Consider the following 23,790-nt stretch of genomic DNA (forward strand, 5'->3'; position numbering starts at 1 on the left):
GTATGTACACAGTGACCTCACCAGCAGAATAGTGAGTACAGCTCTGGGGTATAATACAGGATATAACTCAGGATCAGTACAGGATAAGTAATGTATGTGCACAGTGACCTCACCAGCAGAATAGTGAGTACAGCTCTGGGGTATAATACAGGATATAACTCAGGATCAGTACAGGATAAGTAATGTAATGTATGTACACAGTGACCTCACCAGCAGAATAGTGAGTACAGCTCTGGAGTATAATACAGGATATAACTCAGGATCAGTACAGGATAAGTAATGTAATGTATGTACACAGTGACCTCACCAGCAGAATAGTGAGTACAGCTCTGGAGTATAATACAGGATATAACTCAGGATCAGTACAGGATAAGTAATGTAATGTATGTACACAGTGACCTCACCAGCAGAATAGTGAGTACAGCTCTGGGGTATAATACAGGATATAACTCAGGATCAGTACAGGATAAGTAATGTAATATATGTACACAGTGATCTCACCAGCAGAATAGTGAGTACAGCTCTGGAGTATAATACAGGATATAACTCAGGATCAGTACAGGATAAGTAATGTAATGTATGTACACAGTGACCTCACCAGCAGAATAGTGAGTACAGCTCTGGAGTATAATACAGGATATAACTCAGGATCAGTACAGGATAAGTAATGTATGTACACAGTGACCTCACCAGCAGAATAGTGAGTGCAGCTCTGGGGTATAATACAGGATATATGACGGATGACATCACCTCTATATACAGGTCCGCACAGTGTTATATAAGATAATAATATAATAGTAATGATGGGGAGGGTACAGTCCGCTCACATTACTGTATCGCGCTCTATGATTCTTGGTCCTCTCCGGGCTCCGTCCATAGAGTCACGTGACAGATCGGAAGCGGAAGTTGTGACAGGAGGAGGTGATGGGGGAGCGGGCGCCCCGATTCTGCAGCTTGTGAGTCATGTGACTTCCAGGAGCAGCTGTAAAGTATATATAAGAAGATGAGATAGGCATGTATACATATATATATCTATCTATATATATAGATAGATGTATATAAATATATTAATGTATATACTGGAGGTGATGTGTATATACTGGAGGTGATGTGTATATATACTGGAGGTGATGTGTATATATACTGGAGGTGATGTGTATATACTGGAGGTGATGTGTATATATATTGGGGGTGATGTGTGTATATACTGGAGGTGATGTGTATATATACTGGAGGTGATGTGTATATATATTGGGGGTGATGTGTATATACTGGAGGTGATGTGTATATATATTGGGGGTGATGTGTATATACTGGAGGTGATGTGTATATATACTGGAGGTGATGTGTATATACTGGAGGTGATGTGTATATATACTGGAGGTGATGTGTATATATACTGGAGGTGATGTGTATATACTGGAGGTGATGTGTATATATATTGGGGGTGATGTGTGTATATACTGGAGGTGATGTGTATATATACTTGAGGTGATGTGTATATACTGGAGGTGATGTGTATATACTGGAGGTGATGTGTATATACTGGAGGTGATGTGTATATACTGGAGGTGATGTGTATATACTGGAGGTGATGTGTGTATATACTGGAGGTGATGTGTGTATATACTGGAGGTGATGTGTATATATACTGGAGGTGATGTGTATATATACTGGAGGTGATGTGTGTATATACTGGAGGTGATGTGTGTATATACTGGAGGTGATGTGTATATATACTGGGGGTGATGTGTGTATATACTGGAGGTGATGTGTATATATACTGGAGGTGATGTGTATATATACTGGAGGTGATGTGTATATATACTGGAGGTGATGTGTATATACTGGAGGTGATGTGTATATACTGGAGGTGATGTGTATATATACTGGAGGTGATGTGTATATATACTGGAGGTGATGTGTATATACTGGAGGTGATGTGTATATATACTGGAGGTGATGTGTATATATACTGGAGGTGATGTGTATATATACTGGAGGTGATGTGTATATATACTGGAGGTGATGTGTATATATACTGGAGGTGAGGTGTATATATACTGGGGGTGATGTGTATATATACTGGGGGTGATGTGTATATACTGGAGGTGATGTGTATATATACTGGAGGTGATGTGTATATATACTGGAGGTGATGTGTATATATACTGGAGGTGATGTGTATATATACTGGAGGTGATGTGTATATACTGGAGGTGATGTGTATATACTGGAGCTGATGTGTATATACTGGAGCTGATGTGTATATATACTGGAGGTGATGTGTATATACTGGAGGTGATGTGTATATACTGGAGGTGATGTGTATATACTGGAGGTGATGTGTATATATACTGGAGGTGATGTGTATATACTGGAGGTGATGTGTGTATATACTGGAGGTGATGTGTATATATACTGGAGGTGATGTGTATAGACTGGAGGTGATGTGTATATATACTGGAGGTGATGTGTATATACTGGAGGTGATGTGTATATATACTGGAGGTGATGTGTATATATACTGGAGGTGATGTGTATATATACTGGAGGTGATGTGTATAGACTGGAGGTGATGTGTATATACTGGAGGTGATGTGTATAAACTGGAGGTGATGTGTATATACTGGAGGTGATGTGTATATACTGGAGGTGATGTGTATATACTGGAGGTGATGTGTATATATACTGGAGGTGATGTGTATATACTGGAGGTGATGTGTATATACTGGAGGTGATGTGTATATACTGGAGGTGATGTGTATATACTGGAGGTGATGTGTATATACTGGAGGTGATGTGTATATACTGGAGGTGATGTGTATATATACTGGGGGTGATGTGTATATATACTGGAGGTGATGTGTATATACTGGAGGTGATGTGTATATACTGGAGGTGATGTGTATATATACTGGGGGTGATGTGTATATATACTGGAGGCGATGTGTATATATACTGGAGGTGATGTGTGTATATATACTGGAGGTGATGTGTATATATACTGGAGGTGATGTGTATATATACTGGAGGTGATGTGTATATACTGGAGGTGATGTGTATATACTGGAGGTGATGTGTATATATACTGGAGGTGATGTGTATATATACTGGAGGTGATGTGTATATATACTGGAGGTGATGTGTATATATACTGGAGGTGATGTGTATATATACTGGAGGTGATGTGTATATATACTGGAGGTGATGTGTATATATACTGGAGGTGATGTGTGTATACTGGAGGTGATGTGTATATATACTGGAGGTGATGTGTATATATACTGGAGGTGATGTGTATATATACTGGAGGTGAGGTGTATATATACTGGAGGTGATGTGTATATACTGGGGGTGATGTGTATATACTGGAGGTGATGTGTATATATACTGGAGGTGATGTGTATATATACTGGAGGTGATGTGTATATACTGGGGGTGATGTGTATATATACTGGGGGTGATGTGTATATATACTGGAGGTGATATGTGTATATACTGGAGGTGATGTGTGTATATACTGGAGGTGATGTGTGTATATACTGGGGGTGATGTGTATATATACTGGGGGTGATGTGTATATATACTGGAGGTGATGTGTATATACTGGAGGTGATGTGTATATATACTGGAGGTGATGTGTGTATATACTGGAGGTGATGTGTATATACTGGAGGTGATGTGTATATATACTGGGGGTGATGTGTATATATACTGGAGGTGATGTGTATATACTGGAGGTGATGTGTGTGTATATACTGGAGGTGATGTGTATATACTGGAGGTGATGTGTATATATACTGGAGGTGATGTGTGTATATACTGGAGGTGATGTGTATATATACTGGAGGTGATGTGTATATATACTGGAGGTGATGTGTGTATATACTGGAGGTGATGTGTATATATACTGGAGGTGATGTGTATATACTGGAGGTGATGTGTATATACTGGGGGTGATGTGTATATATACTGGAGGTGATGTGTATATATACTGGAGGTGATGTGTATATATACTGGAGGTGATGTGTATATATACTGGAGGTGATGTGTATATATACTGGAGGTGATGTGTATATATACTGGAGGTGATGTGTATATATACTGGAGGCGATGTGTATATATACTGGAGGCGATGTGTATATATACTGGAGGCGATGTGTATATATACTGGGGGTGATGTGTATATATACTGGAGGTGATGTGTATATATACTGGGGGTGATGTGTATATATACTGGGGGTGATGTGTATATATACTGGAGGTGATGTGTATATACTGGAGGTGATGTGTATATACTGGAGGTGATGTGTATATACTGGAGGTGATGTGTATATATACTGGAGGTGAGGTGTATATATACTGGAGGTGAGGTGTATATATACTGGAGGTGATGTGTATATACTGGAGGTGATGTGTGTATATACTGGAGGTGATGTGTATATATATATACTGGAGGTGATGTGTATATATACTGGAGGTGATGTGTATATATACTGGAGGTGATGTGTATATATACTGGAGGTGATGTGTGTATATATATACTGGAGGTGATGTGTATATATACTGGAGGTGATGTGTGTATATATATACTGGAGGTGATGTGTATATATACTGGAGGTGATGTGTATATATACTGGAGGTGATGTGTGTATATATACTGGAGGTGATGTGTGTATATATACTGGAGGTGATGTGTATATACTCGGGGTGATGTGTGTGTATATATACTCGGGGTGATGTGTGTATATACTCGGGGTGATGTGTGTGTATATACTCGGGGTGATGTGTGTATATATACTCGGGCTGATGTGTGTGTGTGTGTGTATATACTCGGGGTGATGTGTGTGTGTGTGTGTATACTCGGGGTGATGTGTGTGTATATACTCGGGGTGATGTGTGTGTATATACTCGGGGTGATGTGTGTGTGTGTGTATATACTCGGGGTGATGTGTTTGTGTATATATACTCGGGGTGATGTGTGTGTGTGTGTGTATACTCGGGGTGATGTGTGTATATACTCGGGGTGATGTGTGTGTGTGTATATACTCGGAGTGATGTGTTTGTGTATATATACTCGGGGTGATGTGTGTGTATATACTCGGGGTGATGTGTATATATACTCTGGGTGATGTGTGTGTGTGTGTATATACTCGGGGTGATGTGTGTGTGTGTATATATACTCGGGGTGATGTGTGTGTATATACTCGGGGTGATGTGTGTGTATATACTCGGGGTGATGTGTTTGTGTATATATACTCGGGGTGATGTGTGTATATACTCGGGGTGATGTGTGTGTGTGTATATACTCGGAGTGATGTGTTTGTGTATATATACTCGGGGTGATGTGTGTGTATATACTCGGGGTGATGTGTATATATACTCTGGGTGATGTGTGTGTGTGTGTATATACTCGGGGTGATGTGTGTGTGTGTATATATACTCGGGGTGATGTGTGTGTATATACTCGGGGTGATGTGTGTGTATATACTCGGGGTGATGTGTGTGTATATACTCGGGGTGATGTGTGTGTGTGTGTGTGTGTATATACTCGGGGTGATGTGTGTGTATATACTCGGGGTGATGTGTGTGTATATACTCGGGGTGATGTGTGTGTGTGTGTATATACTCGGGGTGATGTGTGTGTATATACTCGGGGTGATGTGTGTGTATACTCGGGGTGATGTGTGTGTATATACTCGGGGTGATGTGTGTGTATATACTCGGAGTGATGTGTTTGTGTATATATACTCGGGGTGATGTGTGTGTGTGTATATACTCGGAGTGATGTGTTTGTGTATATATACTCGGGGTGATGTGTGTGTATATACTCGGGGTGGTGTGTGTGTGTGTGTATATACTCGGGCTGATGTGTGTGTGTGTGTGTATATATACTCGGGGTGATGTGTGTGTATATACTCGGGGTGATGTGTGTGTGTGTGTGTATATACTCGGGGTGATGTGTGTGTGTGTATATACTCGGAGTGATGTGTTTGTGTATATATACTCGGGGTGATGTGTGTGTGTGTATATACTCGGGCTGATGTGTGTGTATACTCGGGGTGATGTGTGTGTATATACTCGGGGTGATGTGTGTGTATATACTCGGGGTGATGTGTGTGTGTGTGTATATACTCGGGGTGATGTGTGTGTGTGTATACTCGGGGTGATGTGTGTGTGTGTGTATATACTCGGGGTGATGTGTGTGTGTATATACTCGGAGTGATGTGTTTGTGTATATATACTCGGGGTGATCTGTGTGTATATACTCGGGGTGGTGTGTGTGTGTGTGTATATACTCGGGCTGATGTGTGTGTGTGTGTGTATATACTCGGGCTGATGTGTGTGTGTGTGTGTATATATACTCGGGGTGGTGTGTGTGTGTGTATACTCGGGGTGATGTGTGTGTGTGTGTATATACTCGGGGTGATGTGTGTGTATACTCGGGGTGATGTGTGTGTGTGTGTATACTCGGGGTGATGTGTGTGTGTGTGTATATATACTCGGGGTGATGTGTGTGTATATACTCGGGGTGATGTGTGTGTGTATATACTCGGGGTGATGTGTGTGTGTATATACTCGGGGTGATGTGTGTGTATATACTCGGGGTGATGTGTGTGTATATACTCGGGGTGATGTGTGTATATACTCGGGGTGATGTGTGTGTATATACTCGGGGTGATGTGTGTGTATATACTCGGGGTGATGTGTGTGTGTATATACTCGGGGTGATGTGTGTGTATACTCGGGGTGATGTGTGTGTGTATACTCGGGGTGATGTGTGTGTGTGTGTATATACTCGGGGTGATGTGTGTGTGTATATATACTCGGGGTGATGTGTGTGTGTGTGTGTATATACTCGGGGTGATGTGTGTGTATACTCGGGGTGATGTGTGTGTATATACTCGGGGTGATGTGTGTGTATATACTCGGGGTGATGTGTGTGTGTGTATATACTCGGGGTGATGTGTGTATATATATACTCGGGGTGATGTGTGTATATATACTCGGGGTGATGTGTGTGTATATACTCGGGGTGATGTGTGTGTATATACTCGGGGTGATGTGTGTATATACTCGGGGTGATGTGTGTGTGTATATACTCGGGGTGATGTGTGTGTATACTCGGGGTGATGTGTGTGTATATACTCGGGGTGATGTGTGTGTATACTCGGGGTGATGTGTGTGTATATACTCGGGGTGATGTGTGTATATACTCGGGGTGGTGTGTGTGTGTGTATACTCGGGGTGATGTGTGTGTGTGTGTGTATATACTCGGGGTGGTGTGTGTGTGTGTATACTCGGGGTGATGTGTGTGTGTGTGTATATACTCGGGGTGATGTGTGTGTATATATACTCGGGGTGATGTGTGTGTATATACTCGGGGTGATGTGTGTGTATATACTCGGGGTGATGTGTGTGTATATACTCGGGGTGATGTGTGTGTATATACTCGGGGTGATGTGTGTGTATATACTCGGGGTGATGTGTGTGTATATACTCGGGGTGATGTGTGTGTGTGTGTGTATATACTCGGGGTGATGTGTGTGTATACTCGGGGTGATGTGTGTGTATATACTCGGGGTGATGTGTGTGTATATACTCGGGGTGATGTGTGTGTGTGTGTATACTCGGGGTGATGTGTGTGTATATACTCGGGGTGATGTGTGTATATATATACTCGGGGTGATGTGTGTATATATACTCGGGGTGATGTGTGTGTATATACTCGGGGTGATGTGTGTGTATATACTCGGGGTGATGTGTGTATATACTCGGGGTGATGTGTGTGTGTGTATATATACTCGGGGTGATGTGTGTGTGTGTATATACTCGGGGTGATGTGTGTGTGTGTATATACTCGGGGTGATGTGTGTGTGTATATACTCGGGGTGATGTGTGTGTATATACTCGGGGTGATGTGTGTGTATATACTCGGGGTGATGTGTGTGTGTATATACTCGGGGTGATGTGTGTATATACTCGGGGTGATGTGTGTGTGTGTATATATATACTCGGGGTGATGTGTGTGTATATACTCGGGGTGATGTGTGTGTATATACTCGGGGTGATGTGTGTATATACTCGGGGTGATGTGTGTGTATACTCGGGGTGATGTGTGTGTATATACTCGGGGTGATGTGTGTGTGTATATACTCGGGGTGATGTGTGTGTGTATATATACTCGGGGTGATGTGTGTGTGTGTGTGTATATATACTCGGGGTGATGTGTGTGTGTGTGTATATATACTCGGGGTGATGTGTGTGTATATATACTCGGGGTGATGTGTGTGTATATACTCGGGGTGATGTGTGTGTATACTCGGGGTGATGTGTGTGTGTATATACTCGGGGTGATGTGTGTGTATACTCGGGGTGATGTGTGTGTGTGTATACTCGGGGTGATGTGTGTGTGTATATACTCGGGGTGATGTGTGTGTATACTCGGGGTGATGTGTGTGTGTGTATATACTCGGGGTGACGTGTGTATATACTCGGGGTGGTGTGTGTGTGTGTGTGTGTATATACTCGGGGTGATGTGTGTGTATATACTCGGGGTGATGTGTGTGTATATACTCGGGGTGATGTGTGTGTGTGTGTGTATATACTCGGGGTGATGTGTGTGTGTGTGTGTATACTCGGGGTGATGTGTGTGTATACTCGGGGTGATGTGTGTGTGTGTATATACTCGGGGTGATGTGTGTGTGTGTGTGTATATACTCGGGGTGATGTGTGTGTATATACTCGGGGTGATGTGTGTGTATACTCGGGGTGATGTGTGTGTGTGTGTGTATATACTCGGGGTGATGTGTGTGTATATATACTCGGGGTGATGTGTGTATATATACTCGGGGTGATGTGTGTGTGTATATACTCGGGGTGATGTGTGTGTGTGTATATACTCGGGGTGATGTGTGTGTGTGTGTGTATATACTCGGGGTGATGTGTGTGTGTGTGTATATACTCGGGGTGATGTGTGTGTATATACTCGGGGTGATGTGTGTGTGTGTATATATACTCGGGGTGATGTGTGTGTGTATATACTCGGGGTGATGTGTGTGTATACTCGGGGTGATGTGTGTGTATATACTCGGGGTGATGTGTGTGTGTGTATACTCGGGGTGATGTGTGTATATATACTCGGGGCGATGTGTGTATATATACTCGGGGTGGTGTGTGTGTGTGTGTGTGTGTGTGTGTGTATATACTCGGGGTGATGTGTGTGTATATACTCGGGGTGACGTGTGTATATATACTCGGGGTGGTGTGTGTGTGTGTGTGTGTATATATACTCGGGGTGATGTGTGTGTGTATATACTCGGGGTGATGTGTGTGTATATACTCGGGGTGATGTGTGTGTGTGTGTGTATACTCGGGTGATGTGTGTGTATATACTCGGGGTGATGTGTGTGTATACTCGGGGTGATGTGTGTGTATACTCGGGGTGATGTGTGTGTATATACTCGGGGTGATGTGTGTGTATACTCGGGGTGATGTGTGTATATACTCGGGGTGATGTGTGTGTATACTCGGGGTGATTGTGTGTGTGTATATACTCGGGGTGATGTGTGTGTGTAGTCGTGTGTGTGTGTGTGTATATACTCGGGGTGATGTGTGTGTGTGTGTATATACTCGGGGTGATGTGTGTGTATATACTCGGGGTGATGTGTGTGTGTGGTGTATATATACTCGGGTGATGTGTGTGTGTATATACTCGGGGTGATGTGTGTGTATACTCGGGGTGATGTGTGTGTATATACTCGGGGTGATGTGTGTGTGTGTATACTCGGGGTGATGTGTGTGTATATACTCGGGGTGATGTGTGTGTGTATATACTCGGGTGCGATGTGTGTATATATACTCGGGGTGATGTGTGTGTGTATATACTCGGGGTGATGTGTGTGTGTATATACTCGGGGTGATGTGTGTGTGTGTATATACTCGGGGTGATGTGTGTGTGTATATACTCGGGGTGATGTGTGTGTATATACTCGGGGTGATGTGTGTGTGTGTGTGTGTGTATGTATATACTCGGGGTGATGTGTGTGTATATACTCGGGGTGATGTGTGTGTATATACTCGGGGTGATGTGTGTGTATATACTCGGGGTGATGTGTGTGTATATACTCGGGTGATGTGTGTGTATATACTCGGGGTGATGTGTGTGTGTGTATATACTCGGGGTGATGTGTGTGTGTGTATATACTCGGGGTGATGTGTGTGTGTATATACTCGGGGTGATGTGTGTGTGTATATACTCGGGGTGATGTGTGTGTGTGTATATACTCGGGGTGATGTGTGTGTATACTCGGGGTGATGTGTGTGTATATACTCGGGGTGATGTGTGTGTGTGTGTATATACTCGGGGTGATGTGTGTGTGTGTGTATACTCGGGGTGTGATGTGTGTGTATACTCGGGGTGATGTGTGTGTGTGTATATACTCGGGGTGATGTGTGTGTGTGTGTGTATATACTCGGGGTGATGTGTGTGTATATACTCGGGGTGATGTGTGTGTATACTCGGGGTGATGTGTGTGTGTGTGTATATACTCGGGGTGATGTGTGTGTATATATACTCGGGGTGATGTGTGTATATATACTCGGGGTGATGTGTGTGTGTGTATATGTGTGTGTGTGTATATACTCGGGGTGATGTGTGTGTGTGTATATACTCGGGGTGATGTGTGTGTGTGTATATACTCGGGGTGATGTGTGTGTGTGTATATACTCGGGGTGATGTGTGTGTGTATATACTCGGGGTGATGTGTGTGTGTGTGTATATACTCGGGGTGATGTGTGTGTGTGTATATACTCGGGGTGATGTGTGTGTATACTCGGGGTGATGTGTGTATATACTCGGGGTGATGTGTGTGTGTGTATACTCGGGGTGATGTGTGTGTATATATACTCGGGGCGATGTGTGTATATATACTCGGGGTGGTGTGTGTGTGTGTGTGTGTGTGTATATACTCGGGGTGATGTGTGTGTATATACTCGGGGTGATGTGTGTGTATATACTCGGGGTGGTGTGTGTGTGTGTGTGTATATATACTCGGGGTGATGTGTGTGTGTGTATACTCGGGGTGATGTGTGTGTATATACTCGGGGTGATGTGTGTGTATACTCGGGGTGATGTGTGTGTGTATATACTCGGGGTGATGTGTGTGTATACTCGGGGTGATGTGTGTATATACTCGGGGTGATGTGTGTGTATACTCGGGGTGATGTGTGTGTGTATATACTCGGGGTGATGTGTGTGTGTGTGTGTATATACTCGGGGTGATGTGTGTGTGTGTGTATATACTCGGGGTGATGTGTGTGTATATACTCGGGGTGATGTGTGTGTGTGTATATATACTCGGGGTGATGTGTGTGTGTATATACTCGGGGTGATGTGTGTGTATACTCGGGGTGATGTGTGTGTGTGTGTATATACTCGGGGTGATGTGTGTTTGTGTGTGTATACTCGGGGTGATGTGTGTGTATATACTCGGGGTGATGTGTGTGTATATACTCGGGGTGATGTGTGTGTATATATTTGGGGTGATGTGTGTGTGTGTATACTCGGGGTGATGTGTGTGTATATATACTCGGGGTGATGTGTGTGTATATACTCGGGGTGATGTGTGTGTGTGTGTGTGTGTATATACTGGGGGTGATGTGTGTGTTTGTGTGTGTATATATACACTCGGGGTGATGTGTGTGTATATACTGGGGGTGATGTGTGTGTATATACTCGGGGTGATGTGTGTGTATATACTCGGGGTGATGTGTGTGTATACTGGGGGTGATGTGTGTGTATATACTCGGGGTGATGTGTGTGTATATACTCGGGGTGATGTGTGTGTGTGTGTGTGTGTATATACTCGGGGTGATGTGTGTGTGTGTATATACTCGGGGTGATGTGTGTGTGTATATACTCGGGGTGATGTTTGTATATATACTCGGGGTGATGTGTGTGTGTGTGTGTATATACTCGGGCTGATGTGTGTGTATATACTCGGGCTGATGTGTGTGTATATACTCGGGGTGATGTGTGTGTATATACTCGGGGTGATGTGTGTGTATATACTCGGGGTGATGTGTGTGTATATACTCGGGGTGATGTGTGTGTATATACTCGGGGTGATGTGTGTGTATATACTCGGGGTGATGTGTGTGTATATACTCGGGGTGATGTGTGTGTGTATATACTCGGGGTGATGTGTGTGTATATACTCGGGGTGATGTGTGTGTGTGTATACTCGGGGTGATGTGTGTGTGTGTATACTCGGGGTGATGTGTGTGTGTATACTCGGGGTGATGTGTGTGTATATACTCGGGGTGATGTGTGTGTATATACTCGGGGTGATGTGTGTGTATATATACACTCGGGGTGATGTGTGTGTGTATATACTCGGGGTGATGTGTGTGTATATACTCGGGGTGATGTGTGTGTGTTTGTGTGTGTATATATACTCGGGGTGATGTGTGTGTGTATATACTCGGGGTGATGTGTGTGTATATACTCGGGGTGATGTGTGTGTGTGTGTATACTCGGGGTGATGTGTGTGTATATACTCGGGGTGATGTGTGTGTATATACTCGGGGTGATGTGTGTGTATATACTCGGGGTGATGTGTGTATATATACTCGGGGTGATGTGTGTGTGTATATACTCGGGGTGATGTGTGTGTATATACTCTGGGTGATGTGTGTGTGTGTATATACTCGGGGTGATGTGTGTGTATATACTCGGGGTGATGTGTGTTTGTGTATATATACTCAGGGTGCTGTATACATGGTTTATATTTATACACAGGACCGGTGCAAAGGAAAGGTTACCCAGTTGCCCATAGCAACCAATCAGATCGCTACTTTCATTTTGCAGAGGCCTTGTTAAAAATGAAAGCAGCGATCTGATTGGTTGCTATGGGCAACTGGGCAACATTTCCTCTTCACAGGTTTTGATAAATCTCCCCCAGGGAAGGAAATATATATATATACACAGAGAGTAATATACACAGAGAGTAATATACACAGAGAGTAATATACACAGAGAGTAATATACACAGAGAGTAATATACACGGAGAGTAATATACACGGAGAGTAATATACACGGAGAGTAATATACACGGAGAGTAATATACACGGAGAGTAATATACACGGAGAGTAATATACACGGAGAGTAATGTACACGGAGAGTAATGTACACGGAGAGTAATGTACACGGAGAGTAATATACACAGAGAGTAATATACACAGAGAGTAATATACACAGAGAGTAATATACACAGAGAGTAATATACACAGAGAGTAATATACACAGAGAGTAATATACACAGAGAGTAATATACACAGAGAGTAATATACACAGAGAGTAATATACACAGAGAGTAATATACACAGAGAGTAATATACACAGAGAGTAATATACACAGAGAGTAATATACACAGAGAGTAATATACACAGAGAGTAATATACACAGAGAGTAATATACACAGAGAGTAATGTACACAGAGAGTAATGTACACAGAGAGTAATGTACACAGAGAGTAATGTACACAGAGAGTAATGTACACAGAGAGTAATATACACAGAGAGTAATGTACACAGAGAGTAATATACACAGAGAGTAATATACACAGAGAGTAATATACACAGAGAGTAATGTACACAGAGAGTAATGTACACAGAGAGTAATGTACACAGAGAGTAATATACACAGAGAGTAATATACACAGAGAGTAATATACACAGAGAGTAATGTACACAGAGAGTAATGTACACAGAGAGTAATGTACACAGAGAGTAATGTACACAGAGAGTAATGTACACAGAGAGTAATGTACACAGAGAGTAATGTACACAGAGAGTAATGTACACAGAGAGTAATGTACACAGAGAGTAATGTACACAGAGAGTAATGTACACAGAGAGTAATATACACAGAGAGTAATATACACAGAGAGTAATATACACAGAGAGTAATATACACAGAGAGTAATATACACAGAGAGTAATATACACAGAGAGTAATATACACAGAGAGTAATATACACAGAGAGTAATATACACAGAGAGTAATATACACAGAGAGTAATATACACAGAGAGTAATATACACAGAGAGTAATATACACAGAGAGTAATATACACAGAGAGTAATATACACAGAGAGTAATATACACAGAGAGTAATATACACAGAGAGTAATGTACACAGAGAGTAATGTACACAGAGAGTAATGTACACAGAGAGTAATGTACACAGAGAGTAATGTACACAGAGAGTAATGTACACAGAGAGTAATATACACAGAGAGTAATGTACACGGAGAGTAATATACACGGAGAGTAATGTACACGGAGAGTAATATACACGGAGAGTAATATACACGGAGAGTAATATACACAGAGAGTAATGTACACAGAGAGTAATGTACACAGAGAGTAATATACACAGAGAGTAATATACACAGAGAGTAATATACACAGAGAGTAATATACACAGAGAGTAATATACACAGAGAGTAATATACACAGAGAGTAATATACACAGAGAGTAATATACACAGAGAGTAATATACACAGAGAGTAATATACACAGAGAGTAATATACACAGAGAGTAATGTACACGGAGAGTAATATACACAGTTGTGATCCATATACATATTTTTGCTCCTCCCCTTCTGCAGATGACTCCGCCCCTATAGGCCATGCCGGGGAAGCTGAAGGTGAAGATTGTGGCCGGACGCCACCTGCCGGTGATGGACCGCGCCAGCGACCTGACCGACGCCTTTGTGGAGGTGACCGCCATCTTGTTGTATATAGAGTAGATTGTCAGCTCTTCTGTACATCCCCCCCCCCTCCCCCAGGCTCCGCACCGCTCCGCACCGCCGCTCCAGCATTATATCCATGTACAGGAATGTCAGACTCAACATGGTCCTGATGTGATGGTTCTGTTACTATGTGTGATCACAGTTCTGTACATGGTCCCTGATGTGATGAGGTTCTGTTACTATGTGTGATCACAGTTCTGTACATGGTCCCTGATGTGATGAGATTCTGTTACTATGTGTCATCACAGTTCTGTACATGGTCCCTGTTGTGATGAGATTCTGTTACTATGTGTGATCACAGTTCTGTACATGGTCCTGATGTGATGAGGTTCTGTTACTATGTGTCATCACAGTTCTGTACATGGTCCCTGTTGTGATGGTTTGTTACTATGTGTGATCACAGTTCTGTACATGGTCCCTGATGTGATGAGGTTCTGTTACTATGTGTGATCACAGTTCTGTACATGGTCCCTGATGTGATGAGGTTCTGTTATTATGTGTGATCACAGTTCTGTACATGGTCCCTGTTGTGATGATTTTGTTACTATGTGTCATCACAGTTCTGTACATGGTCCCTGTTGTGATGAGGTTCTGTTACTATGTGTCATCACAGTTCTGTACATGGTCCTGTTGTGATGAGGTTCTGTTACTATGTGTGATCACAGTTCTGTACATGGTCCCTGTTGTGATGGTTTGTTACTATGTGTGATCACAGTTCTGTACATGGTCCCTTTTGTGATGAGGTTCTGTTACTATGTGTCATCACAGTTCTGTACATGGTCCTGTTGTGATGAGGTTCTGTTACTATGTGTCATCACAGTTCTGTACATGGTCCCTGTTGTGATGGTTTGTTACTATGTGTGATCACAGTTCTGTACATGGTCCCTTTTGTGATGAGGTTCTGTTACTATGTCATCACAGTTCTGTACATGGTCCCTGTTGTGATGAGGTTCTGTTATTATGTGTGATCACAGTTCTGTACATGGTCCCTGATGTGATGGTTCTGTTACTATGTGTCATCACAGTTCTGTACATTGTCCCTGTTGTGATGAGGTTTTGTTACTATGTGTCATCACAGTTCTGTACATGGTCCTGATGTGATGAGGTTCTGTTACTATGTGTCATCACAGTTCTGTACATGGTCCCTGATGTGATGGTTCTGTTACTATGTGTGATCACAGTTCTGTACATGGTCCCTGATGTGATGAGGTTTTGTTACTATGTGTCATCACAGTTCTGTACATGGTCCTGATGTGATGAGGTTCTGTTACTATGTGTCATCACAGTTCTGTACATGGTCCCTGTTGTGATGGTTCTGTTACTATGTGTGATCACAGTTCTGTACATTGTCCCTGTTGTGATGAGGTTTTGTTACTATGTGTCATCACAGTTCTGTACATGGTCCCTGATGTGATGGTTCTGTTACTATGTGTGATCACAGTTCTGTACATGGTCCCTGATGTGATGGTTTTGTTACTTTGTGTCATCACAGTTCTGTACATGGTCCCTGATGTGATGGTTCTGTTACTATGTGACATCACAGTTCTGTACATGGTCCCTGATGTGATGGTTCTGTTACTATGTGTGATCACAGTTCTGTACATTGTCCCTGTTGTGATGAGGTTCTGTTATTATGTGTGATCACAGTTCTGTACATGGTCCTGATGTGATGGTTCTGTTACTATGTGTGATCACAGTTCTGTACATGGTCCCTGTTGTGATGGTTTTGTTACTATGTGTGATCACAGTTCTGTACATGGTCCCTGATGTGATGGTTCCGTTACTATGTGTGATCACAGTTCTGTACATGGTCCCTGTTGTGATGGTTTTGTTACTTTGTGTCATCACAGTTCTGTACATGGTCCCTGTTGTGATGAGGTTCTGTTACTATGTGTGATCACAGTTCTGTACATGGTCCCTGATGTGATGAGATTCTGTTATGTGTCATCACAGTTCTGTACATGGTCCCTGTTGTGATGGTTCTGTTACTATGTGTCATCACAGTTCTGTACATGGTCCCTGTTGTGATGGTTCTGTTACTATGTGTCATCACAGTTCTGTACATGGTCCCTGTTGTGATGGTTCTGTTACTATGTGTCATCACAGTTCTGTACATGGTCCCTGTTGTGATGGTTCTGTTACTATGTGTGATCACAGTTCTGTACATGGTCCCTGTTGTGATGGTTCTGTTACTATGTGTCATCACAGTTCTGTACATGGTCCCTGATGTGATTAGGTTCTGTTACTATGTGTCATCACAGTTCTGTACATGGTCCCTGTTGTGATGGTTCTGTTACTATGTGTCATCACAGTTCTGTACATGGTCCCTGTTGTGATGAGGTTCTGTTACTATGTGTGATCACAGTTCTGTACATGGTCCCTGTTGTGATGGTTTTGTTACTGTGTGTCATCACAGTTCTGTACATGGTCCCTGATGTGATGGTTCTGTTACTATGTGTGATCACAGTTCTGTACATGGTCCCTGTTGTGATGGTTTGTTACTATGTGTGATCACAGTTCTGTACATGGTCCCTGTTGTGATGGTCTGTTACGATGTGTGATCACAGTTCTGTACATGGTCCCTGTTGTGATGAGATTCTGTTACTATGTGTCATCACAGTTCTGTACATGGTCCCTGATGTGATGGTTCTGTTACTATGTGTCATCACAGTCCTGTACATGGTCCCTGTTGTGATGGTTTGTTACTATGTGTCATCACAGTTCTGTACATGGTCCCTGATGTGATGAGGTTCTGTTATTATGTGTGATCACAGTTCTGTACATGGTCCCTGTTGTGATGGTTTGTTACTATGTGTCATCACACTTCTGTACATGGTCCCTGTTGTGATGAGGTTCTGTTATTATGTGTGATCACAGTTCTGTACATGGTCCCTGTTGTGATGGTTTTGTTACTGTGTGTGATCACAGTTCTGTACATGGTCCCTGTTGTGATGGTTTGTTACTATGTGTCATCACACTTCTGTACATGGTCCCTGATGTGATGAGGTTCTGTTATTATGTGTGATCACAGTTCTGTACATGGTCCCTGATGTGATGGTTCTGTTACTATGTGTCATCACAGTTCTGTACATTGTCCCTGTTGTGATGAGGTTTTGTTACTATGTGTCATCACAGTTCTGTACATGGTCCTGATGTGATGAGGTTCTGTTACTATGTGTCATCACAGTTCTGTACATGGTCCCTGATGTGATGAGGTTTTGTTACTATGTGTCATCACAGTTCTGTACATGGTCCTGATGTGATGAGGTTCTGTTACTATGTGTCATCACAGTTCTGTACATGGTCCCTGTTGTGATGGTTCTGTTACTATGTGTGATCACAGTTCTGTACATTGTCCCTGTTGTGATGAGGTTTTGTTACTATGTGTCATCACAGTTCTGTACATGGTCCCTGATGTGATGGTTCTGTTACTATGTGTGATCACAGTTCTGTACATGGTCCCTGATGTGATGGTTTTGTTACTTTGTGTCATCACAGTTCTGTACATGGTCCCTGATGTGATGGTTCTGTTACTATGTGACATCACAGTTCTGTACATGGTCCCTGATGTGATGGTTCTGTTACTATGTGTGATCACAGTTCTGTACATGGTCCTGATGTGATGGTTCTGTTACTATGTGTCATCACAGTTCTGTACATGGTCCCTGTTGTGATGGTTTTGTTACTATGTGTGATCACAGTTCTGTACATGGTCCCTGATGTGATGGTTCCGTTACTATGTGTGATCACAGTTCTGTACATGGTCCCTGTTGTGATGGTTTTGTTACTTTGTGTCATCACAGTTCTGTACATGGTCCCTGTTGTGATGAGGTTCTGTTACTATGTGTGATCACAGTTCTGTACATGGTCCCTGATGTGATGAGATTCTGTTATGTGTCATCACAGTTCTGTACATGGTCCCTGTTGTGATGGTTCTGTTACTATGTGTCATCACAGTTCTGTACATGGTCCCTGTTGTGATGGTTCTGTTACTATGTGTCATCACAGTTCTGTACATGGTCCCTGTTGTGATGGTTCTGTTACTATGTGTCATCACAGTTCTGTACATGGTCCCTGTTGTGATGGTTCTGTTACTATGTGTGATCACAGTTCTGTACATGGTCCCTGTTGTGATGAGGTTCTGTTACTATGTGTGATCACAGTTCTGTACATGGTCCCTGTTGTGATGGTTCTGTTACTATGTGTCATCACAGTTCTGTACATGGTCCCTGATGTGATTAGGTTCTGTTACTATGTGTCATCACAGTTCTGTACATGGTCCCTGTTGTGATGGTTCTGTTACTATGTGTCATCACAGTTCTGTACATGGTCCCTGTTGTGATGAGGTTCTGTTACTATGTGTGATCACAGTTCTGTACATGGTCCCTGTTGTGATGGTTTTGTTACTGTGTGTCATCACAGTTCTGTACATGGTCCCTGATGTGATGGTTCTGTTACTATGTGTGATCACAGTTCTGTACATGGTCCCTGTTGTGATGGTTTGTTACTATGTGTGATCACAGTTCTGTACATGGTCCCTGTTGTGATGAGGTTCTGTTATTATGTGTGATCACAGTTCTGTACATGGTCCCTGATGTGATGGTTCTGTTACTATGTGTGATCACAGTTCTGTACATGGTCCCTGTTGTGATGAGATTCTGTTACTATGTGTCATCACAGTTCTGTACATGGTCCCTGATGTGATGGTTCTGTTACTATGTGTCATCACAGTCCTGTACATGGTCCCTGTTGTGATGGTTTGTTACTATGTGTCATCACAGTTCTGTACATGGTCCCTGATGTGATGAGGTTCTGTTATTATGTGTGATCACAGTTCTGTACATGGTCCCTGTTGTGATGGTTTGTTACTATGTGTCATCACACTTCTGTACATGGTCCCTGTTGTGATGAGGTTCTGTTATTATGTGTGATCACAGTTCTGTACATGGTCCCTGTTGTGATGGTTTTGTTACTGTGTGTGATCACAGTTCTGTACATGGTCCCTGTTGTGATGGTTCTGTTATTATGTGTGATCACAGTTCTGTACATGGTCCCTGTTGTGATGGTCTGTTACTATGTGTCATCACAGTTCTGTACATGGTCCCTGTTGTGATGGTTCTGTTACTATGTGTCATCACAGTTCTGTACATGGTCCCTGTTGTGATGGTTCTGTTACTATGTGTCATCACACTTCTGTACATGGTCCCTGATGTGATGGTTCTGTTACTATGTGTGATCACAGTTCTGTACATGGTCCCTGATGTGATGAGGTTCTGTTATTATGTGTGATCACAGTTCTGTACATGGTCCCTGTTGTGATGAGGTTCTGTTACTATGTGTGATCACAGTTCTGTACATGGTCCCTGTTGTGATGAGGTTCTGTTACTATGTGTGATCACAGTTCTGTACATGGTCCCTGTTGTGATGGTTTTGTTACCCTGTGTGATCACAGTTCTGTACATGGTCCCTGTTGTGATGGTTTTGTTACTATGTGTGATCACAGTTCTGTACATGGTCCCTGATGTGATGAGGTTCTGTTATTATGTGTGATCACAGTTCTGTACATGGTCCCTGTTGTGATGAGGTTCTGTTACTATGTGTGATCACAGTTCTGTACATGGTCCCTGTTGTGATGAGGTTCTGTTACTATGTGTGATCACAGTTCTGTACATGGTCCCTGTTGTGATGGTTCTGTTACTATGTGTCATCACAGTTCTGTACATTGTCCCTGTTGTGATGAGGTTTTGTTACTATGTGTCATCACAGTTCTGTACATGGTCCTGATGTGATGAGGTTCTGTTACTATGTGTCATCACAGTTCTGTACATGGTCCCTGATGTGATGAGGTTTTGTTACTATGTGTCATCACAGTTCTGTACATGGTCCTGATGTGATGAGGTTCTGTTACTATGTGTCATCACAGTTCTGTACATGGTCCCTGTTGTGATGGTTCTGTTACTATGTGTCATCACAGTTCTGTACATGGTCCCTGTTGTGATGAGGTTCTGTTATTATGTGTGATCACAGTTCTGTACATGGTCCCTGTTGTGATGAGGTTCTGTTACTATGTGTGATCACAGTTCTGTACATGGTCCCTGTTGTGATGAGGTTCTGTTATTATGTGTGATCACAGTTCTGTACATGGTCCCTGTTGTGATGAGGTTCTGTTACTATGTGTGATCACAGTTCTGTACATGGTCCCTGTTGTGATGAGGTTCTGTTATTATGTGTGATCACAGTTCTGTACATGGTCCCTGTTGTGATGAGGTTCTGTTACTATGTGTGATCACAGTTCTGTACATGGTCCCTGTTGTGATGAGGTTCTGTTATTATGTGTGATCACAGTTCTGTACATGGTCCCTGTTGTGATGAGGTTCTGTTACTATGTGTGATCACAGTTCTGTACATGGTCCCTGATGTGATGAGGTTCTGTTATTATGTGTGATCACAGTTCTGTACATGGTCCCTGTTGTGATGGTTCTGTTACTATGTGTGATCACAGTTCTGTACATGGTCCCTGATGTGATGAGGTTCTGTTACTATGTGTGATCACAGTTCTGTACATGGTCCCTGATGTGATGAGGTTCTGTTACTATGTGTGATCACAGTTCTGTACATGGTCCCTGTTGTGATGGTCTGTTACTATGTGTGATCACAGTTCTGTACATGGTCCCTGTTGTGATGAGGTTCTGTTACTATGTGTGATCACAGTTCTGTACATGGTCCCTGTTGTGATGGTCTGTTACTATGTGTGATCACAGTTCTGTACATGGTCCCTGTTGTGATGAGGTTCTGTTACTATGTGTGATCACAGTTCTGTACATGGTCCCTGTTGTGATGGTTTTGTTACTGTGTGTGATCACAGTTCTGTACATGGTCCCTGATGTGATGGTTCTGTTACTATGTGTGATCACAGTTCTGTACATGGTCCCTGTTGTGATGGTTTGTTACTATGTGTGATCACAGTTCTGTACATGGTCCCTGTTGTGATGGTCTGTTACGATGTGTGATCACAGTTCTGTACATGGTCCCTGTTGTGATGAGGTTCTGTTACTATGTGTGATCACAGTTCTGTACATGGTCCCTGATGTGATGAGGTTCTGTTACTATGTGTGATCACAGTTCTGTACATGGTCCCTGTTGTGATGGTCTGTTACTATGTGTGATCACAGTTCTGTACATGGTCCCTGTTGTGATGAGGTTCTGTTACTATGTGTGATCACAGTTCTGTACATGGTCCCTGTTGTGATGGTCTGTTACTATGTGTGATCACAGTTCTGTACATGGTCCCTGTTGTGATGAGGTTCTGTTACTATGTGTGATCACAGTTCTGTACATGGTCCCTGTTGTGATGAGGTTCTGTTACTATGTGTGATCACAGTTCTGTACATGGTCCCTGTTGTGATGGTCTGTTACTATGTGTGATCACAGTTCTGTACATGGTCCCTGATGTGATGGTTCTGTTACTATGTGTGATCACAGTTCTGTACATGGTCCCTGTTGTGATGGTTTTGTTACTGTGTGTGATCACAGTTCTGTACATGGTCCCTGATGTGATGGTTCTGTTACTATGTGTGATCACAGTTCTGTACATGGTCCCTGTTGTGATGGTTTGTTACTATGTGTGATCACAGTTCTGTACATGGTCCCTGTTGTGATGGTCTGTTACTATGTGTGATCACAGTTCTGTACATGGTCCCTGTTGTGATGAGGTTCTGTTACTATGTGTGATCACAGTTCTGTACATGGTCCCTGTTGTGATGGACTGTTACGATGTGTGATCACAGTTCTGTACATGGTCCCTGTTGTGATGAGGTTCTGTTACTATGTGTGATCACAGTTCTGTACATGGTCCCTGTTGTGATGGTTTTGTTACTATGTGTGATCACAGTTCTGTACATGGTCCCTGTTGTGATGAGATTCTGTTATTATGTGTGATCACAGTTCTGTACATGGTCCCTGTTGTGATGGTCTGTTACTATGTGTGATCACAGTTCTGTACATGGTCCCTGTTGTGATGAGGTTCTGTTACTATGTGTGATCACAGTTCTGTACATGGTCCCTGTTGTGATGAGGTTCTGTTATTATGTGTGATCACAGTTCTGTACATGGTCCTGATGTGATGGTTCTGTTACTATGTGTGATCACAGTTCTGTACATGGTCCCTGTTGTGATGAGGTTCTGTTACTATGTGTGATCACAGTTCTGTACATGGTCCCTGTTGTGATGAGGTTCTGTTATTATGTGTGATCACAGTTCTGTACATGGTCCTGATGTGATGGTTCTGTTACTATGTGTGATCACAGCTCTGTACATGGTCCCTGATGTGATGAGGTTCTGTTACTATGTGTGATCACAGTTCTGTACATGGTCCCTGTTGTGATGAGGTCCTGGCACTGTTCACCTTGCTGCCCCCATGGACCTCACCGCCACGTCCTCCGCTCCTCCCTGGTGACTATTGCAGGACTGATACATTCTACCTGCACTGATACATTGTAACGCACCCTGAGCTGTGCCAAGTTTTAGGTTGGAATGTGTATTCCGTATACCAGTGTTTATACTCGGATACAATGTATCTATGTGACGTTAACCCTCTCCTGTTTAACCCCTTCAGGTGAAATTTGCCAACACCACCTTTAAGACGGACGTGTACCACAAGTCCCTGAACCCGCAGTGGAACTCCGAATGGTTCAAGTTTGAGGTGACAGTTGATTCCACCGCCCCTACCCCGGCTTAGATACATTGTGGTACATTAACTCCTCTCTTCTTCAGGTTGATGATGAGGATCTGCAGGATGAACCGTTACAGATCACAGTTCTGGACCACGACACGTACAGCGCCAATGATGCCATCGGGAAGGTGTACATAGACATCGACCCCTTACTGTACACCGAGGCCGCCACCGTCATCTCCGGGTGGTTCCCCATCTACGACACCATACACGGTAACACCCCTCACCCGCT

At 42.9% G+C, this 23,790-nt stretch overlaps 1 protein-coding gene across 1 annotated transcript in view; it reads left to right on the forward strand.

The window, feature by feature from the left end:
* Positions 1–887: 887 nt before the first annotated feature.
* Positions 888–23,790, forward strand: part of C2CD5 (C2 calcium dependent domain containing 5) — a 128,706-nt gene continuing 105,803 nt past the window's right edge. Inside the window, 4 exon segments of the mRNA XM_056554438.1 lie at positions 888–956; positions 14,684–14,794; positions 23,442–23,528; positions 23,600–23,771. Of these exon segments, the coding sequence (XP_056410413.1) occupies positions 14,705–14,794; positions 23,442–23,528; positions 23,600–23,771 (349 nt within the window). The 5' untranslated portion in view covers positions 888–956; positions 14,684–14,704.

This window comes from Hyla sarda, unplaced genomic scaffold (assembly GCF_029499605.1).
Source record: "Hyla sarda isolate aHylSar1 unplaced genomic scaffold, aHylSar1.hap1 scaffold_72, whole genome shotgun sequence".
NCBI lineage: Eukaryota > Metazoa > Chordata > Amphibia > Anura > Hylidae > Hyla > Hyla sarda.